The 17,357-nt window shown below is 45.8% G+C and overlaps 4 protein-coding genes across 5 annotated transcripts, besides 1 other annotated feature; all 4 read right to left on the bottom strand.

Moving 5' to 3' along the window:
- Positions 1 to 840: 840 nt before the first annotated feature.
- Positions 841 to 5,191, bottom strand: TSTA_118840 (oligomycin resistance ATP-dependent permease yor1, putative; the record flags this gene model as incomplete). Its single annotated transcript, XM_002482066.1, has 3 exons — positions 841 to 2,539; positions 2,591 to 4,966; positions 5,012 to 5,191. The coding sequence occupies 3 exons, from the start codon at positions 5,189 to 5,191 to the stop codon at positions 884 to 886; spliced, it is 4,212 nt and encodes a 1,403-aa protein (XP_002482111.1). The 3' UTR covers positions 841 to 883.
- An 864-nt stretch (positions 5,192 to 6,055) lies between these two features.
- Positions 6,056 to 6,095: a microsatellite.
- A 499-nt stretch (positions 6,096 to 6,594) lies between these two features.
- On the bottom strand, positions 6,595 to 8,878 carry TSTA_118850 (HLH DNA binding protein (Penr2), putative). Of its 2 annotated transcripts, XM_002482067.1 has the most exons (4): positions 8,685 to 8,878; positions 8,134 to 8,206; positions 7,509 to 8,070; positions 6,595 to 7,456 (listed from the first exon to the last, which is right to left on the bottom strand). In XM_002482067.1, exons 3-4 carry the CDS (start codon positions 8,047 to 8,049, stop codon positions 7,101 to 7,103), a joined length of 897 nt encoding a protein of 298 aa, XP_002482112.1. In that variant the 5' UTR covers positions 8,050 to 8,070; positions 8,134 to 8,206; positions 8,685 to 8,878; the 3' UTR covers positions 6,595 to 7,100. The 2 variants fall into 2 exon arrangements, with proteins under 2 accessions (XP_002482112.1, XP_002482113.1); XM_002482068.1 differs by having other exon boundaries at positions 7,509 to 8,206.
- Positions 8,879 to 10,341: 1,463 nt separating this feature from the next.
- TSTA_118860 (asparagine amidohydrolase, putative) lies at positions 10,342 to 11,973 on the bottom strand (the record flags this gene model as incomplete). Its single annotated transcript, XM_002482069.1, has 2 exons — positions 11,356 to 11,973; positions 10,342 to 11,291 (listed from the first exon to the last, which is right to left on the bottom strand). Exons 1-2 carry the CDS (start codon positions 11,771 to 11,773, stop codon positions 10,342 to 10,344), a joined length of 1,368 nt encoding a protein of 455 aa, XP_002482114.1. The 5' UTR covers positions 11,774 to 11,973.
- Positions 11,974 to 12,187: 214 nt separating this feature from the next.
- On the bottom strand, positions 12,188 to 16,321 carry TSTA_118870 (leucine permease transcriptional regulator (SAC3), putative; the record flags this gene model as incomplete). The annotated part of the gene is made up of 4 exons (XM_002482070.1): positions 12,188 to 14,482; positions 14,538 to 15,498; positions 15,561 to 15,740; positions 15,800 to 16,321. The coding sequence occupies 4 exons, from the start codon at positions 16,319 to 16,321 to the stop codon at positions 12,420 to 12,422; spliced, it is 3,726 nt and encodes a 1,241-aa protein (XP_002482115.1). The 3' UTR covers positions 12,188 to 12,419.
- Between the last annotated feature and the right edge of the window lie 1,036 nt (positions 16,322 to 17,357).

A 17,357-nucleotide genomic window follows, 5' to 3' on the forward strand; every position in this document is an offset into this window, starting at 1 on the left:
AAAAGATTAAACCCATGTGAAAGATTTTAAACCCGAGCGATGAAGAAATACCCCGGTTTCCAATGTTCATACCCCGGTCTTCCCCGGACCAGGCAGGGATTCCCATGCACATTCTCGGCAGTTGTGAATCTCTAGATGTAGGACCAGTTCTATCGTCTGACTCGAGTATTTACTTCTTATCACGAAGTGTATGAATAAGAACTATACACAGCGTCCCAAGAGCCATACTTACTTACTGTGCCCAGTGCCGGGCCTCAATACCTAGGTATCCGAAGCCCTAACGCGCAATGTAACATGCGCGTCATTCAAGGTCACGAGGATCCCTGATAATGCGTCGGTTTAATATAAATGCCTCTTAGTACTTATACTAAGAAGACTCGCACCTGCATGAATCTGAATTGAGATATAGTGGTAGATGCAGCTTCGTCTTTCCGATCAAGTTTTTCAGGCTTTTGCACATGTCAGCTTTTCATGTTTCAGGGTGATTCCGAGGTTTTTATTCTTCTTTCTAGTGGGTTGGTCTCGAGATTATGGATTTGATCGTTTCGCCGAGTGGAAGGAATATTTCCTTGAATAAAGTCAGTCCCTTGCGGGGGGTTTAGCCTCGTGTGCATGAAGGTGTCGAAGGCATTCAGTCCACTTTTCGTCGGAGGATGCTAGGGTCATCTTTGTAACTTGCTGGAGTACGAATGCAAGGAACTGGATGTGTATGGTTTCATTGATCCAGATGTCGTGATACTTCAATTCCAAGGATACAGAAAGGCTTTGACAAGACTTTGATTATCTAGATAAATGCTGGCTAGAAGCCTTGTAAGCTGTTGAAGACGAAAAGTATTATCATTATATGTGACGATACGTCTGATTCTATATACAACAATTTCATTTACATCCCCCCCTTATCCCCATCGACAGCAGACTCCAATTTAGAAGCCACTATAATCTCCCTCGTAATCGAACTCTGCTCACACATACTCCTAAATATCCCCCCCTTATCAAACAACTCCAACGGAGTCGCAACCTCCGCAACTCTGCCGCGATCCATAACACAGATCCGATCATACCCAATAATCGTCTTGAGTCGATGCGCAATACATAGTAATGTTCTCCCCTTGAAACCCTCCGACATGGCCCGTTGGATTTTGAGATCGGTCTCAAAATCGATTGAGCTGGTTGCTTCGTCGCAGATTGTGATTTTGCTGTTGCGTACGAGCGCGCGGGCGAGGGCGAGGAGTTGGCGTTGGCCGAGGGAGAAGTTGTTGCCGCCTTCTTCGACGATGGAGTCTAGTGTTATTTGGGATGGTTGAGTTTTATTATTATTAGTTGCTTTGTTGGTTGTCGTTTCGGTGGAGGTAGTGTCGTCGATGAGATGGGATTGTCGGAGAGCTGCCCATAATTCTTCGTCGGTGCGAGTATTGAATGGGTCCAAGTTTGATCGAATGGTACCCCTGAACAAGGTCGGGTCTTGCGGGATAATGGACATGCGAGACCGTAAATCATTCAGGCCTATAGCACTAATATCGATACCGTCCATGATAATACAACCTTCTGCCAACTCGACCATACGGAAGAGCGCCATGATGATAGTCGATTTTCCGGCGCCGGTACGACCAACAATGCCCACTCGCTCGCCCGGTTGAATATGCAAGTTGAATTCTTCTAGAGCAAACGGTAATCTCGGACGATATCTGAGATGCGCATTCTGGAAGATCACTTCTCCCCGACTAGGCCATTCTTCTGGAACAGGTATAGTATGCGCAGGAGCTTCCTGCTCGATCTGTCGTCCATAGTAATCAATCCTTTCGACTGAGTCCATATTATTGTCGACATCTGCTGCTTGTCGGACTGTGAATTGAAGCATCTGGACACTAGTCAAGAGGTACGACAGTACTAGACCACTGATACTTGGTGAGACGTTAAACCGGTCTGTAACGACTAGAATCTCAGTCACAAACACCAATATCACACCAAGAACATCGAGTCGAACAGCGAGCCAACGCTGATTGGCAAAGGTCAAAAAATAAGCACTGTCCATCTGATCAATGTCATTATTAATGGACTTGACAAACGAAGCCGAACGGCCGTATGCTCGGATCGTTGCTGTGCCGTAGATAGATTCATTGAATCGAGAAAATAGGCGTCCGCGTAGTCTCGACTCGTGTTTCTGAATCTCTCGGGCAGATGTGTTGTAGAACAGAGCAAGCGAGATATACATCACGAGCAAGGGTCCAAGGGCAGCTGCAAAGTAATAGTAATACGCGATAATCAGAATGAAAACGCCAATGATTTGAGCCATGGTTATAGTGGCAATTCGCATCGAGTCAGTCATGTTGTTATCCAAAGTATCCACGTCTTTAGAAAACCGATTCATGATTCGTCCAAGAGGGGTAGTATCGAAGAATGATACAGGTGCATGTAGAACCCGGCGAATAGCACGTTTCAGTAACTGTCTGCTGGATCGGGTACCTGTGATGGAAAGTGAAGTGGTATAAATGAAGAGCAGGATTGCTTGGCCGACACCTAGTGCAGCATAGACACCAATCTACGCAAGTTAGCAAGTCGACATATGCTTCCGATTCTTGGGGATACTCACGTATGTTCCGGTAGGGAAGTGGAATTTGTTGGACGTCCACCAAGCCAACCACAAATTGGTAACTATAGCACCACCCTGTGACAAAATCAATAGCAACACAATCATCGGAAGAAGCAGCACCGATCCTGCAGCTGCATAGTATCTGAAATAAATCCCAGTAGACACTCCCGAAGCAGAATTAGATTCCTCTTGAATCAGATCCTCGCCCGGCTGTTTTGCGATGGATGCGATTTTTTGAACAGTTGTCTCAGGTGCAGCGGGCATTTCGACTTCCTCGTCCTTGTGATCTTGATTCACCGTGGTCATCATCTCTTTGAATCTCTCGTTGTGGGCGAAAAGATTATCAAACGTGTCGTTGGCGACTATCATTCCATTCTCCATCATAATGATTCTGTCGCAATGGTGCAGAACGTGAAGTTGATGTGTAGCGAGAATACGGCATTTATCCTGCAGTAATCCACAGAGAGCATTTTCCATAATGTGACGACCGACATGAGCATCAACAGCCGAGAGAGGATCGTCAAGCAAGAGAATATCGGTATCCGCATAGATTGCTCGAGCCAAGCTGATACGAGCCTTTTGTCCCCCTGACAGGTTGATACCCCGCTCACCAATCTGCGTATAGCGACCGTTGGGAAGAATTTGTAGATCATGGCGAAGAGAACATGCTTCGACAACTCTTTTGAATTTCTCTTCATCCAGCTCTTGACCAAAGGTAATGTTATCTTGGACAGTGGCATTCTGGATCCATGCGTTTTGAGGACAGTACGCTTTCGACCCTCCAATGACGGCATCTCCACTGATTTTGCGCATCTCGCCGGCTAGGGATGCAAGGAAAGATGTCTTGCCGGATCCTACACTTCCTACAACTCCTAGGAATTCTCTCTTTGCGACCTGGACATTGAGGCCGTGGATCTTGAACGGTTCTTTTGCTGTCGCGTCTTCATGAGCCTTTCCGTCTCCATCCGTTGAGGATGTTTCACTGGATTTCTCTGTCTTTTCGGATATCTTCTCTGTCTTTCCCACGCCTTTCTTGTTCTTCTTATTCTTATTCTTCGCCTCCTTGCCTAGGGCCCCTTTTTTATGATCTTTATCATCAACAGCCTTTTCCCATGTAAATGCGGCGTCCACCATAGAAACCGCATTCTCGCTGTCGACTGTCTGTGGTTGCATTTCAACCTGCGTATCCTCGGCAAGCAAAAACTCTTCGATTCTGGTGACAGCCGAAGAAGCATCCGATACCAAGGCGATAACCATGGGCAATAACATAGCCGGGAGTCGAAGACCGTTGAAAAGCGACAACGACGAAAAAATAGACGCAGGAACCAACGAATGATTCGTAAGAGAGTATGTAATAAAAGCCAACATCGACGCAAACATTGGAACCGAGGTACCGATTGCAGTTAAGAGGTTTCTAATCATAAACATGACCTGCACGCCGCGAATTTCCTTGTGGCGAATGGCCGAGATACGATTCAGAAAGTCCGATTCCCAAGCATAATATTTGACGAAACGGATAGCTTGAAGAACTTCTTGGGTCAAACTGACTCTCTCGTCGGTGAATTTGTTGACTCTTGCTCGAGTCTGGAAGATTCGTTTCACGGCCAACGCTAAGAGCGGAGCTGAAAGGAAGAAGAGTCCAATACCAGGAAGGGCACTATACGTCAGATTGACCAGGAGGAGAGCGATAGTGATGAGAACGGTCAGAGGAATGGTCCAGATGAAATGAAACCAACCGGCAGCCTTATCAATACGATTCGTATCAGTAGACATGAGATTGATGATTCGACCGTTACTCCACCCCTGTACACTCATCTGAGCTTCCTCCAACTGTTCAGCATACCATGCATTCTCTTCGTCGCTTCCAGGGGTAATATCAGCCGGGGGCGTCTTGGACGGTTTCCAACCAGCCTTTGCTCGGCCGGAGATGGTCATCGCCTTGCTGAAAATAAGCGAAATAAGAGCAGCACGAATTTCGCCTCCAACCACCATTCCTCGGTACATGAACTGATTATTACCGATACTCGCCAGAATCTGCATAGCCGATAAACCAAAAACCCATCCGAGACCCTTCCCAACTGACGGCTCTGGCTGATGAGTATACCGTGACAGGTACGCATCCGTCGCAAACGCAATCAAATATTTCAACAGGTATGGTAATATAATCTGTGTCACGCTTCCAATCGCACAGCACACGCCGCCGAGGACAATATCGAATTTGAAGGTTTCATAGATGGCCCCGACAAGCGCGTGTTTCGATTTGGATTTTACTCGTTTTTCAAAGTTTGCTTGCAATTTCGTGGCAATCACATCGATTGAGCGGCTGGCGTTCACGCGCGGAATATCATTCTCTTCAAGGGGTCTATTGTACCCGACCTATACGATGTAAGAATAAGCATGCAATATAACGGAAACACATACAAACATGAGATGATTAATCCATTGCCATGTAATCAAACTCGCGATATTAGCTTTGTATTCGGGTGATTCCACCCTCTCGTCGGGAATCGGGGGCGGTCTTCTCCTCTTCAGAGGATTCAGTCGTGAAAGCCATGGTCTCTTGGTAGAGGGTATTTTACCCTCTTCCCTGGCTTCCGACATGCGTATCTGTATTGATATATTGCAAACTTTTGTTTTCGACTCGTCTTTGTTTTTGGATCAGATGTTTAGAGGGACGCGGGATGGCCTCATTCATAATCTTTCGTGGACATATGTAAGATACCTATAGGCAAGGAGTATAGATGAAAGCTGGCGATGGATGCTGATGGTATTCGGAAATAGAATAGCGTAACGGTCCAAGTCATCGGGGCCGCATAGTGGTATCGACAGACACTTCCAAGTTTCTGCAACAGGACTCTCAAGATCTTTGACAGATTGTATAGATCAGAAAGCAAGAGCAAAGTAAGAATGAAACAGAGCTGGGCAGGCGTCCAGGATATATATATGCCACATTAACTGATCGATTGTCATAGAAAAGAAAATAAAAAAACCAGGCCAGGGTCTTTAAACCCCGTCTCTAAACTCCGCAGCTACTGTATTTGGAAACTTCCGAGTTTAGCACCCAATCAGAATGACAGCTTATCATGTCGGAGTTCGAAAACAATCCAGACATATCCGTACCAGAATACTCCGTACAGCATAAATACTAAATTTCAAGCGTTTGACTTCGAATCACCTACTTCGTGTGGTTAATTCGTTGTAATTACCAAGACGTTATGCTGAGTTTTATGTGTCCCCACTTGTATCGCGGACATACGTAGTGTTTATTGCTTGATCGCAAATCAATCTGATTCGGCATCGACTTGGGTGACATCCGATGACAAGATCTGGATTTCTCTGTTGCCTACTCATCAATCGTACAATTATTAACAATCCAGTACGTACTAAAACATATACATACTTGTATATACATTAAGGCAGAAGCAGAACTCGCTTCCGAGCGACCTCACGTCCGAAACAGAACGTTATGTATGTATGTATGTATGTATGTATGTATGTATGTATGCGATCGTAATGAAATCGTACAAATCAAGTTTCTCCCCGTTCAAACTTCGGCTGTCCCCGACGGTGTAAATTACGAATACGAAATAAACGAGGGAACGGATTCCGGGGGTTAATTGCTCCGTTTTCACCGTTGGAATGTACGTACGGCTGACTAATAGAATAGAATGATTGGATGGAGCGCTGAAACCGATTATAGGTCTTTTAAGCGAATTCGGTTGTCTCATAAGACCTCGAGTACGGAGTACTCCGTAGTCTATGATATATACGGAGGCGAGATGAATGAATGAGAAGCCTCGATCTAAGGATCGGCGGATATTTAGGTCATGGCTAGGATTCTGATTTAGGTTTCGGATGGTCAACATATGAGCGGTCACACCGATTTGAGGTTTTGCGAGCGATATTAGGTATCAAAACACTTGATGGCAATTCAATGAGTCATGACATGGAAGCGAAATTCATTAGTAAATCAAGGAGAAATCTCTAAAAGCTATGACCATTCATAGGTCCATGTCATATAGAAGTTCTTAGATTAGCAGATATCATAAACATACGGAGTATATCATGAAAAGAACCGAACAATAAAACATCCACTTCATCAAACAAATCTTCAACCTCGACAATCAGTTGTATCAATACCGCCAGATAATCCTGATGAATAAAACCGAGTAGGAAAAGAAGACAAATAACCGTGCACCTGATTCGCCTTCCCAGTCCCGATAATGAAAGAAAGAGCATACATGGAGATACAAGTCAAATAGAAGAAGTGAATAGATTGAATGAGACCTGATCTCAGGGCCGCAGGAAAGAAAATCTCTTTTCCCGTTGAGACGGTCCACAACGCCCATACAGAAGCCCGCTCCCAGTGCGACGGGAAGATAGACTGTCGCGCGGAGTCTCACAGGATAATGAATACCACCCGGCAGAACAGTGTAGCAGAGAACTGAGAAATGTTGAATGCCAACGCATCACATGACTGATCACGTGAGAAAACAAGCCCTTAAAAGCATCAGACATTTTGAGTATGGTCAGTGTCCAGCTGACCCAGATCCTTTTCGTCGTCATAGTCGTCAAACTTGAGATTCGCTTCTCGACAACGTTGAATCCATTTCATTGCAACCTCGCCTCGTCGGTTAGCTTCCGCTTTCCATTTGGCATTCTGTGTCTGGATTTCGGCAAGGGCTTGTTGTGTGGTGAGATTGGTATGTTCCCAGCGCGTGTTCATTTGCTTCTTCTCTTCGTGGAGTTGCGAGATGTACTCTATAGCTCGCTGTAGGATGGCTCCCTTGTTCTTGTCGCAATTGGGCACCAGCTGGGCTATTTGGTTTATGCCTTCATTGATGGTCTCGCGTCGACGGCGTTCAACTATTACATATTAGTAAGTCGGTAAAAGAATGCAGACAGAAGCTCTAATCACCTTCTTTGTGATTGTTCTTGCGCAGAGCATGCCATTCAGGAGACCCCACAGTAGGCTTCGTGGTCATACTCTGAGCCTCACGGGCGGCATATACAGCAGCCGCCGTTGACTCATGTGGTCCGTGTGAAGTAAGGCCGCCAGTAGCGTGGGTGAGTTGGTCGGCAAATGGGAGACCATGCGTTATCTGACCATCAAATCCTCCATCAGGGCCAGTTGGATATTTATTCTGTGAATTTGCAGCAAGGGCGGCTTTCGCATTCGCAGTCAATGTATTATCATCCGGCATGCCGTTCGACTGAGCAACATGCGTAAGCAGCTGTTCGTCAATGTTCAGATCAGACGATGTGCCGTCATAGTGGCCCAGCGCCGAATGAGTAAAGGCTTGTGTATCCGTAGGACTGGCCAGGCCAGGAATACTGCCATTGGTATTGCCGTGGGAAGTCGCCAAGCGCTGAGGGTCAGGCCCGGCGCTATCCTCGTCTTCGCGCTTCCGTTTGTTGTTGCCGTTAATATCGGCATTGGTCAGGCCATTGTCAGACATAGTGTCCAGACTCGTTTCAAACTGGATTATTCATGAGCGAACTGTAAATCGCATATGAGTAACCTATCCTAACAAATAGCATACCGAGGTGATTGGACCGGTAAAGTCTACCGTCGCGTCAATTTTGAATATTCTCTGCTGCTTTGCAGCGATTCAGCTGATGTCACATTAGTGTTAATTCGTGAAATATAAATCGAAAAGAAAATATATGTGCCGTGCCAATATTGTGCTGAATGCTCAAGGTAGGCAGGCGTTGTATTGCGGGGTGAGGAACGCGTCGGTAAACATCGGACAACCACACGTAGCTGGCAATAAGAGGTAACAAGATGGACGCGATCAAAAACTCATTTGTTTCTCATAAGACACTTAACCAATATTTTCATGAGAATCAAAGAGCAAGACCATAGTCACATAGATTGTTACCTACCGTCATCCAGCTACTGATGCGACCGCGTAATGAACGCGACCAACGCGAAAGACAGCATCATCGCCGACCGTGAGCAACAACGTGGCAAGAACAGTGTCCATGATGCATGGAAGATAACTTATTCTTGCCTCGATAGCTAGCTCGTGGTGCAGCGATGCATGGTGATGATGATAGACTTGAAGAAAAGCAAAGTGGAGAGAAGACGTACCTTAGAAGGAATCAGTAATCTTTGGTGTTTGTTCGATATCACCTGACAAGAAGTCACGGGAAATCAGGTGAGTATGGGCCGAATATCTCGAAACCGAATCAGGTAAATTCGAGAAGCGAAAAATAAACAGTCGAATCTGAGAAAAAGGGAGGGAAAAAAGTTTCCGGAATATGGTTGAGAGATGAGGGAACTATGAGAACATAAAGAAATAAAGAATCATAGGAATCTTGCTTTGGATGCTGGTGTAGAATCGCGAAGTGAAGTAGAGTAGAAGAGAGAGAGGGCGGGCTACTCACGTGGCGAGGGCTACTTATTCCTCAGGCAGACATCCTATGGACGGTGCGGCGAGGCAGACAGACCAGAGGTGCCGAACTGTTTTGGGTCGATCACCTGACCGAGGCAATCCCAGCCAATGAGATCCGCCCGTGCCACCGAAAAACGCAAGTAATTTTCGTCAACACCAACACTTTCTATGCCATTTTCGCCCTTTAGTTTTCAGTCAAGCATATAATCTGCATGAATTTACCACTATTTTAGATCTCTTATCCATGGTGTATCTCTTCTGAACTTCTGATCATGTGTGTCGATCCCGTGGCTCAGCCGTCACTGGTCAGATCATCCGATCTACAGCTCTTATTGGCCAGAAGCCCGTGATGTGCCCACACGTGCCGGCCCTAGCCCTCCATCAGATACAGATAAGGTGACATACGAAATCCGGGTTGTGCAGGTCCAGAGTGGCCTGGAATTGTGTATGTCTATGTGTGTGGTCAGTCATGGCAGATGACTCTGGAACCGAAGAAAAGAAAGGAGAGAGGTGGTGCTATCGGGCCGACCCTTTCGTAACAGGGACGGGCGTCAGGGACTGTCTAACTTGTCACCGTATACTTGTGTAACTGCTCGTCAGTGACAAGAGGGTGTGCTATGCAGTTAGATGCAATCTACCCTGCATGGATTAACTCCATCTTCATACGCTGTTGCAATAGCTAGGATCCCGGGCACATCTCAGATCTCGTTAGCTCACATTCATTCAGCAAGAAGATCTTATCTTCATAGCAAAAGGTTAGAAAAGCCAAAAACAAACGATTATTATGTGTGTACCCCACCATATTCGATATGGAGGGTTGAGAGCATCACATGCTCATTGCATTTCTGGATAAGTTTGAGGTTGTATGTACTGCAAGCTACCCTACCAATCAGGTCTTGTGGAGAGAGGTAAGACTTTGATGTTTGGTGAAACATGAGTGTTTGATGACATCGTCGACTCTGGATCAATAGAGGAAGACACGATGTTCTACTGCCAGAGATTAGGGAATGATTTACCCTAAAATCAGTATGGATATCCTTGAAAGTAGAGACAGTCAAGACTGAAAGATATTCTCAACTTAGGGCTTATGCTCATTGATTACGAAAATGAGTACACCTTAATAAGCACATTTTATTCGATTGATCCACTTATTATAATGATGTGCCAATAGTCACATGAACCCTTCCATCATGACTCACTTTAGTACAAACCTGATGGTGTATATCATGTTTCCCAATCTGGAAGTCACTGTCGATAGACCACTTCAGTCCGAGCCAAACCAAGAATACTCGGTCGCTGAAGAAGATCGACTTTGATTGTGTCTATGTGGAGGAAAGCTAATTTGTGACTTATTCAATCAGACGGGTCATCAGATCTTTTCGTGACAAATGTCATCTTGGGTTCTGACTCGGTATCTGCAAAACAGATACCTTCCTCTCTCGAACCCTTGATACCCCAACAATGAATCTTGACATCCAGCGAGGAAGATTCATGCTTCTGCGTAATTGCAACGACAGTACTTGTCCCAGCATACGTTGCTATCGGAATGAGACACCCCGGCCCCCCATCCTCGACACCAGTTCTATTAGCAAAAACAATAATGACTTTTGTCTCTGTCGAAGAACTAAAGCCGTTTAACTGTTTATCGCCGTAGTTGATCTTCTTCTCGAGTAAAGGCCAAAATCTACGAATCCAGTAATTGAATGTGTCCATGTCAGGCAACTGGCTGGGTTTGCCCATGATGCTAGTCGCATCGTTTACAAGCCAAGCTGCGGAGATAATAACGAGATGTGACTGGGAGTTCAGTACTCGATATGCAAATTCCCAGGCGTCAAATGGTGCCTCGAATTTGTACGGGTTGATATCCATACATATTCCGAATGTGGTTGGAATCTGTATCGGATTTCTGCTGGACTCTGGAAGCAATGATGTCGTATCTGCATCGAACATCACTGGCTGAAATTCCAGGAATTTAAAACTCCACTCTGCTTCACCTTCACTCGCCCAGGATTCGTCCGTGTAATACAAGAACCGTTTTCGATAATTGTGTATAACCTCTCCTGCTTCATCCACGACTAGTAGGGAGTTATACATTTTGGCCGAATTTGCAACTAACCCACTTCCATTCTCATTCTCATTGTTGCCATCTGCACTAGATGCATCTGGTTGATAAATTTCAGGATATCCCACGCAAACTTTACATTTCAGTCGTTGCGCTGTTCTTCGAGCCCACTGTGCAGACGGACCATGGCCTTGAACCTCTAGATAAGGCCTTATAGCTTCTAGTGATGGAAAATTGTACCCTATTAACTCACTCAATTAGATTAGCACACGTCTGTTCAGCCTTTTTGGCAGGATATGTATTACCTGAAAATGCCATTTCTGGCAATACGAGAATATCAGGTCGCAACTCCTCAATGCCGGGTTCCTCCTCATCATCAAATGCATATCCATCATTAGCATTCGGTGGTATTAGCTTGAGTAACCTATCTGCGCGTTTGATATTCCCCTCAACATCGCCCAGTTGTGGCGCAAATTGCAGGGTTGCGATCCTCATTTCAGATTTGTTGGTGATTGGATTCCTAGATATATTGATTCTACCTTCAGCCTTGGAGGTAGTAGTAGTCGTTGTTGATTTTGTCCTTGATTGTATATTTCGATGATTGATAGTATATGACTGGGCGGTTCGATAAGTCTGAAACCGCGATGTCCAGTATTTACCACCGTCCAGGAATCTCACGTTGGCGATAGATCTGTGAAGAATATACGTTGTAGAGAGATACATTAATCAATCATTTCGCCTTTGCCCCACAGAGTTTGGATATCTGTTCCTTGCTTGGATGCAATTGTCTCGGATAGCCGTTGAATTGATGTTTTTCTTCTGTAAGCATGGATATGTTGTGACACACTAACTTCTGGGTACACGTTGACGAACGTATCACGAGATTCTGTAGCCTGTATCAGAATTCGCTAGGTCATGCCATCGATTCCTGGTGTTTGATGATAATGTGCAAAGTTATGAATCGGGCTCGCTACCAATAAGCGGGGACGGATCATGTGATTATCGATTTCTGTAATGGGTAGCTAATGAGCTGGAAGGCATCATTGCTCTGTGAGGTGCTTTCTAAGTTGGTATAAAACGTTTTTAACGCATTCCGATTTCAAATGATCGAATAGTCATGTACAATAGGAAAAGTAACCTACATTCCACCATGATGATTCAATGTAATGGTATCGTAGCTAGCTAGACCAACAGCGCCATGCTTTGACTGATGTACATACGCGTATCAGGATAAATCCAAACCAATAACTCCATTAGTGCAGTATCATCCACAATCCGGAGACGTCTTTTATGTACATAAAGGAAGAATGGAAATGGAAAAGAAACAAAAAACGAGCAATACAATATTTCCGCCAAACAGGGTACTTGTTCAAGTCAGACTCCTTTTTTTATTAGATTGCTTGCTCGATGTCGCTTTTTCCGGAGTCAATTGTAGTGGTTTGTATGCCAGACCCTTTCCGCCAGTGAGTCTTAGACGTTGTTCGGTCCGGGATAGAGTGCGACCAAGACCAAGGGGCGTTTCGGGCGCCAGTGCGACGTCGTATCCATTGACGCGGGCATAAGGCGACGAAGATGATACGGAAGATGACAAAGATGACAATAAATGTGAGTCAGAGTTGACACTTCTCCCGAACGTAGAAGAACGGAAGGGATGAGTATAGGAGGTATAATCGGAAGATCCGTCGAAAAGCCGTGGACCATTTTTTAATTGTTCTGCTGCGATACGTGCTGCTGATAGAATCATTTCATCTTCGTCGATTTGAGATGTCCTGGAAGACACAGTTTCGTCGTCTCGTGGCGGCTTGGCCTTCGTCAGCTCCTTGACTCTCTCAAGTATCGGAAGTGTCGGGAGTGGTGCTATAGAGGCCAGAGCAAGGGATGTCTTCTTTTGCTTTTGGTGGGCGGCGCGCTTTGGCTTAGGAGTCTCTTCATCATGCTGTCCATGTACTTGTGGCTCATCGATCAATGGTGATATCTCTTCTCGAGCCTGCAAGGCCTCATCCTTTTCGATTTCCAATGGCCGCTTTTTGCCTGCTTTGGACGCTCGATTCTGTATTGCAGACTGCCTTAGTGTCTCGATCCAGGACCTGCGGGACGCCGACGACTCATCAATGAAGCTTTCCGACTTAGAGAAGGCTTCAGCTTTCGGTAAGGGACTCTTTGCAACAAATTCATCAACAGGAGCTTGTTCTTGCTCTGATTGAACCTCTGTTTCTTGGTCTACTTCAGTAGCCTGCTCTTGCTGCCCATTCGCAGCTAAGTCGGCGTCGGCAGCGGGAGGGCCAAAAGGGAACAATGACTGCGAAGCGACCTGTGGCTTTGGAGAAGTTGCGAGTTCTGCTTCTGCGGAAGGACTTTGCTTGTCTGGCTGCGATGAGAATAGAGGTTTCGAAGTATTTGTAGGTGGCGGGATCTCGGTAGGCGTAATTGTGATCGGTGATTTTTGTGGTGGTAGTTTCGAGAAGATCGATTCCTGTGCTGGTTTAAATATATTCGATGTAGTCGAGAAAGATGGAGGCTGAAAGGCGAAGGGTGATGGTGTTTTGTTTAATAGTGATTCTGAAGCCTGTGTGGTCGTCGAAATACCAGGCGCCTTGACTTCTATCTTTGAGGGCTGACTACTTGGCGGAAATGAGAACAGTAAATTTGGTGCTTCGCTAGAAGTAACCGCAGGAACCACCTCTGGAGCTGCCTCTTGAGTGGAGAAGGGCGATTGCCTAAACAAGGGTGATGGCTTCGGTTCTGTAATAGGAGCTGCGGGTTCGGGAGCCTTGAAGACCGGCCCTGAACTTTGAGAAGCAGCTGGCCACGAAAAATTTGTCTTTGGGGGCTCGGTGGTAGTAGTAGATAAGGTCGAAGATGTTGTGGATGTGCTCTGAGTAGAGGCTGGCCATGAGAATAATGGCTTGGGCGGGTTTGTGGAGGCAGTGCCTTGGAAAGGAATTGATGTTGGAGTAGGCGTATGGAAGGGTGACGATGGCTTTTCGATTGAAGTATCTGAAAATGGTGCAAACAAAGAACTGGGTGCGAAGAGAGGTTTTGCGGGACCACTGGATGAGAAAATATTCGGTGCTGTGGTTGCCTGGGTTGTTACTGGTGCAGCAGGCGGTTGGAATGCTTCAAAAGGCCCCTTAGATGTGACCTGGGGTGCAACAACTTCAGTGGTAGGTTGAAGCGAGGCCCGGGGAATTTGAAATAGCGTTGGGGGCTCCTGATGCATGGGAGTATCCTCTTGAGTGACGAAAAGTTCGTTCTCGTCTTCTTCGATAGGAGTGTCGTAATCATTAGTCGGTAAAAAAGACACATCGATCATACCCCGAGCGGCCGCTTGTTTGATATTCAATCCAAGAATGATGGCTGCAAGTGTTCTACCCCCACGTTTCACTTCAACATATTTATCGGAATAAGAATGTTGTGATGATGGTGCGAAATCTATTAGAAGCCGAGTTAGGTCAGGTAGCTAATTTGAGCAAATAGTCGAACGTACCGACGGTATCAATGCTGCTTGTTCCCCAGTTGAGGTATAATGCACCGTCGTTTCTTTCTAAAAGTTGAAGACCTTGCTCTTCGCAGAACTCTTCGGCTTGTGACTCATCATCAAAATAAAGTACGCGCGTGAGCTCTGTTATAGTCCATTCTTCATTTCTGTTCTGCTGAGAGGTTGGCACTCGGCAGTACGCTTTCCAAATCGACCGGATAGCAGTCTGCCTGACGTTATTGAAGTAGATTTCCGCAACACAACCCATTAGATACGACACAGATGGCGAATCTACTAGGTTAAAAAACCTATTATAGAACCCTTGAGAAATTGCATTGGGCCGCATTTCGTCCAAAACGACCGAATATTCCCAGTAGTTATTCGCAGCTGCCAAGAGTTCCAAGGCAATCTGTACTTTTGGGCTCTGAAGAATTTCTTTCGGCCACTTTTGGACGCGGTCTTCCACGTCTGGGCGCTGGTCGTGGATTGCCAAGACAATATAATATGCCCGGAATTCTGGCTCATTCGGAAAGTTCATGCGCTCTCTGTTATCGTCGTAGTAATGCATTAGAGACAGCATTGTGTTGTTGAGTTGTTCCCGTTCCTGATGATGATCGAATTGTTCTTCGTTGTCGGGTGAAGAGAGTAGATGTAGTGAAACAATGTGAAAGCGGGCTATGCGTTCCAGACACTTAACAGCTATTTTGATATCTTCGACCTTCGTCAATTGCTGAACAGAGAAATCATTTCTTATAGAGCGAGTCCGATCCCAAACGAACTTATGGATTAGACCGAGCGGGTCGGGACCACTGACGACATGGCGTATGAGGTAGTTCATGGTTTGAAGGAGGGTGTTTGGTGTGCGAATATCGGATGGAAGCTGTTCATCGTAGCCTGCCGCAGATCGCCTAAACCGTTTAAGCATCTTCAATTCCTTGACTTCGAACGTATCGGTGGTCGGATCAAGACTCTATATTCAAGTTTGAATTATCAGTAGGATGAAACACATTATCGCAGCATGTCAAACTATACCTTTTCAGCTCTATCAACCATTTTTTGAACTATTCTCTCCACGCGTTCGAATTCTGGACACATTGTGGTACACGTTCCCACGGGAGTTATGGCCTTGATCAACAGAGTTGGTTGGTTGGGATCGGCCATTTGACCTTGTTTGATGGCATTTTCGCGTTGTTTGACCCGGTCAAGTTTCAACTTCGCAGAAACACAAATATATTAGTCACCGTTGTAGATATCTGTTGGGTTGGTCGTACCTTCTCATAGCGTTCCTGATAGTCGACAGGCGTACTAGTCCCCGCCGAGGTCGGTTCACTTGTTTCTTCTTTAGGTACGCGTCTTTGTGAAGCAACCTTGTGACGAGGGTCCTTCGCTGACTGAACTGAGTTCCCTATGGGCTGGTGTGCGAAAGAAGGTGCTCCAAAACCATTAGAGGCGATGATTCCTGGGTTAGGCGATGGTTTCCCGAATCCAGAAGAATTTTGCGGTCCGCCGAATGGTGACGAGATCGCGGCAGTATCATTCTTGATCGCAGCAAACGGTGAATTAGAAGATGGAGCTCCGAATCCTGACTCCTTTCCACCAGAGACCCCAGCATCGCTAGCTGTAGACTGGCCACCACGAGCCTGGCCTCGTCCACGTCCTCGAGTTGCGCCACGGTTCGACTGGGATTTGGATCCTATCGCGCCGGTTCCACGTGTTCGTCCACCACGTCCTGAATTGGCTGCATCTTTGTGCCCTCCACGGGTTGCGCCCAAGACGCTCCCTAGTTTAGGCATTGGTCGTGGTCATCGAAGGTCCGCGGAAGAAATTCGACGAGAGAAATGATTGAATGCGGTCCGTGCTAAAAAGGTGAATTTCTCGAGCGCTTATACGCCTGCTGAAAGGAGTGCAGATCGTAATCGAATAGGTCCCTGCTCTAGAAGCTGTCGATAGACTGAGCAGGGCCTCTTGTTTGATGGTTGTTGAACTTGTTGAAGATGGTCGCCCGCGCAGTGGATCAGATTTGCGGTTGATAGGCCCGACAGGCCAATCAGCTGACAGTGTCGGCCGTATCCGACCACTATCCGACAGCCCCAAAAAATCTCTTGGCAAATATTCACATAGAGATTTACAATCCTATTACTACTGCTATGTTTTTTAGTAAGTTCATGAATACTAAAATGGATGAAAAATGATAAAAAAGGATACACGATATGATAATAATATAAATATATGATTAGTTACGCGATAAAAATATTATAGAAGGTAGAGAGATTTTCCTCTAGCTGAAGAGCATGCTTGACTACACTTTCACTCGTACAGCACAGCTGAAAATTGGTAGTTTGTCGCGGAATATTTCCCAGAGCTTCTATACGATATAGAGCTTCTTTTCTCCTTCAGTGGTAACCCTCCCGTTCTCATCCTTTAAAAAAGCTATCCGATATTGTGGATTGAGAATGCGCGCTGCTAGATAGTATGGGGAATCATCTAATCTCTGCATGTAGGTTGCGCACTTTTCCTGAGTTGAGGAACCATTGTAGTAACTTATCTTAACAACTTTATAGCCAATCCGGAAAATATTTTTGCAAAAGGAGCAATGGTCCTCATAGAGCTACGTGGCCTCAGTTCATTGGAAATCAGCATAGCCCAGTATTCAGCGATTAAATATTCACATCTTAGATACTTATTATCTATCTGGTAGTGTACGTACCAACCAGCGACTCCGATATGATGCGATTCATCATTTATGCTACAACCACATGTGTGCCTGCCCGAGGCCCTTTGACCTTAAAGTTGGAATTCGAACTCCGAGAAATAATTACATCCTGTGGT

The sequence above is a fragment of the Talaromyces stipitatus genome, genomic scaffold, assembly GCF_000003125.1.
Source record: "Talaromyces stipitatus ATCC 10500 scf_1105507295555 genomic scaffold, whole genome shotgun sequence".
NCBI classification, from domain to species: domain Eukaryota; kingdom Fungi; phylum Ascomycota; class Eurotiomycetes; order Eurotiales; family Trichocomaceae; genus Talaromyces; species Talaromyces stipitatus.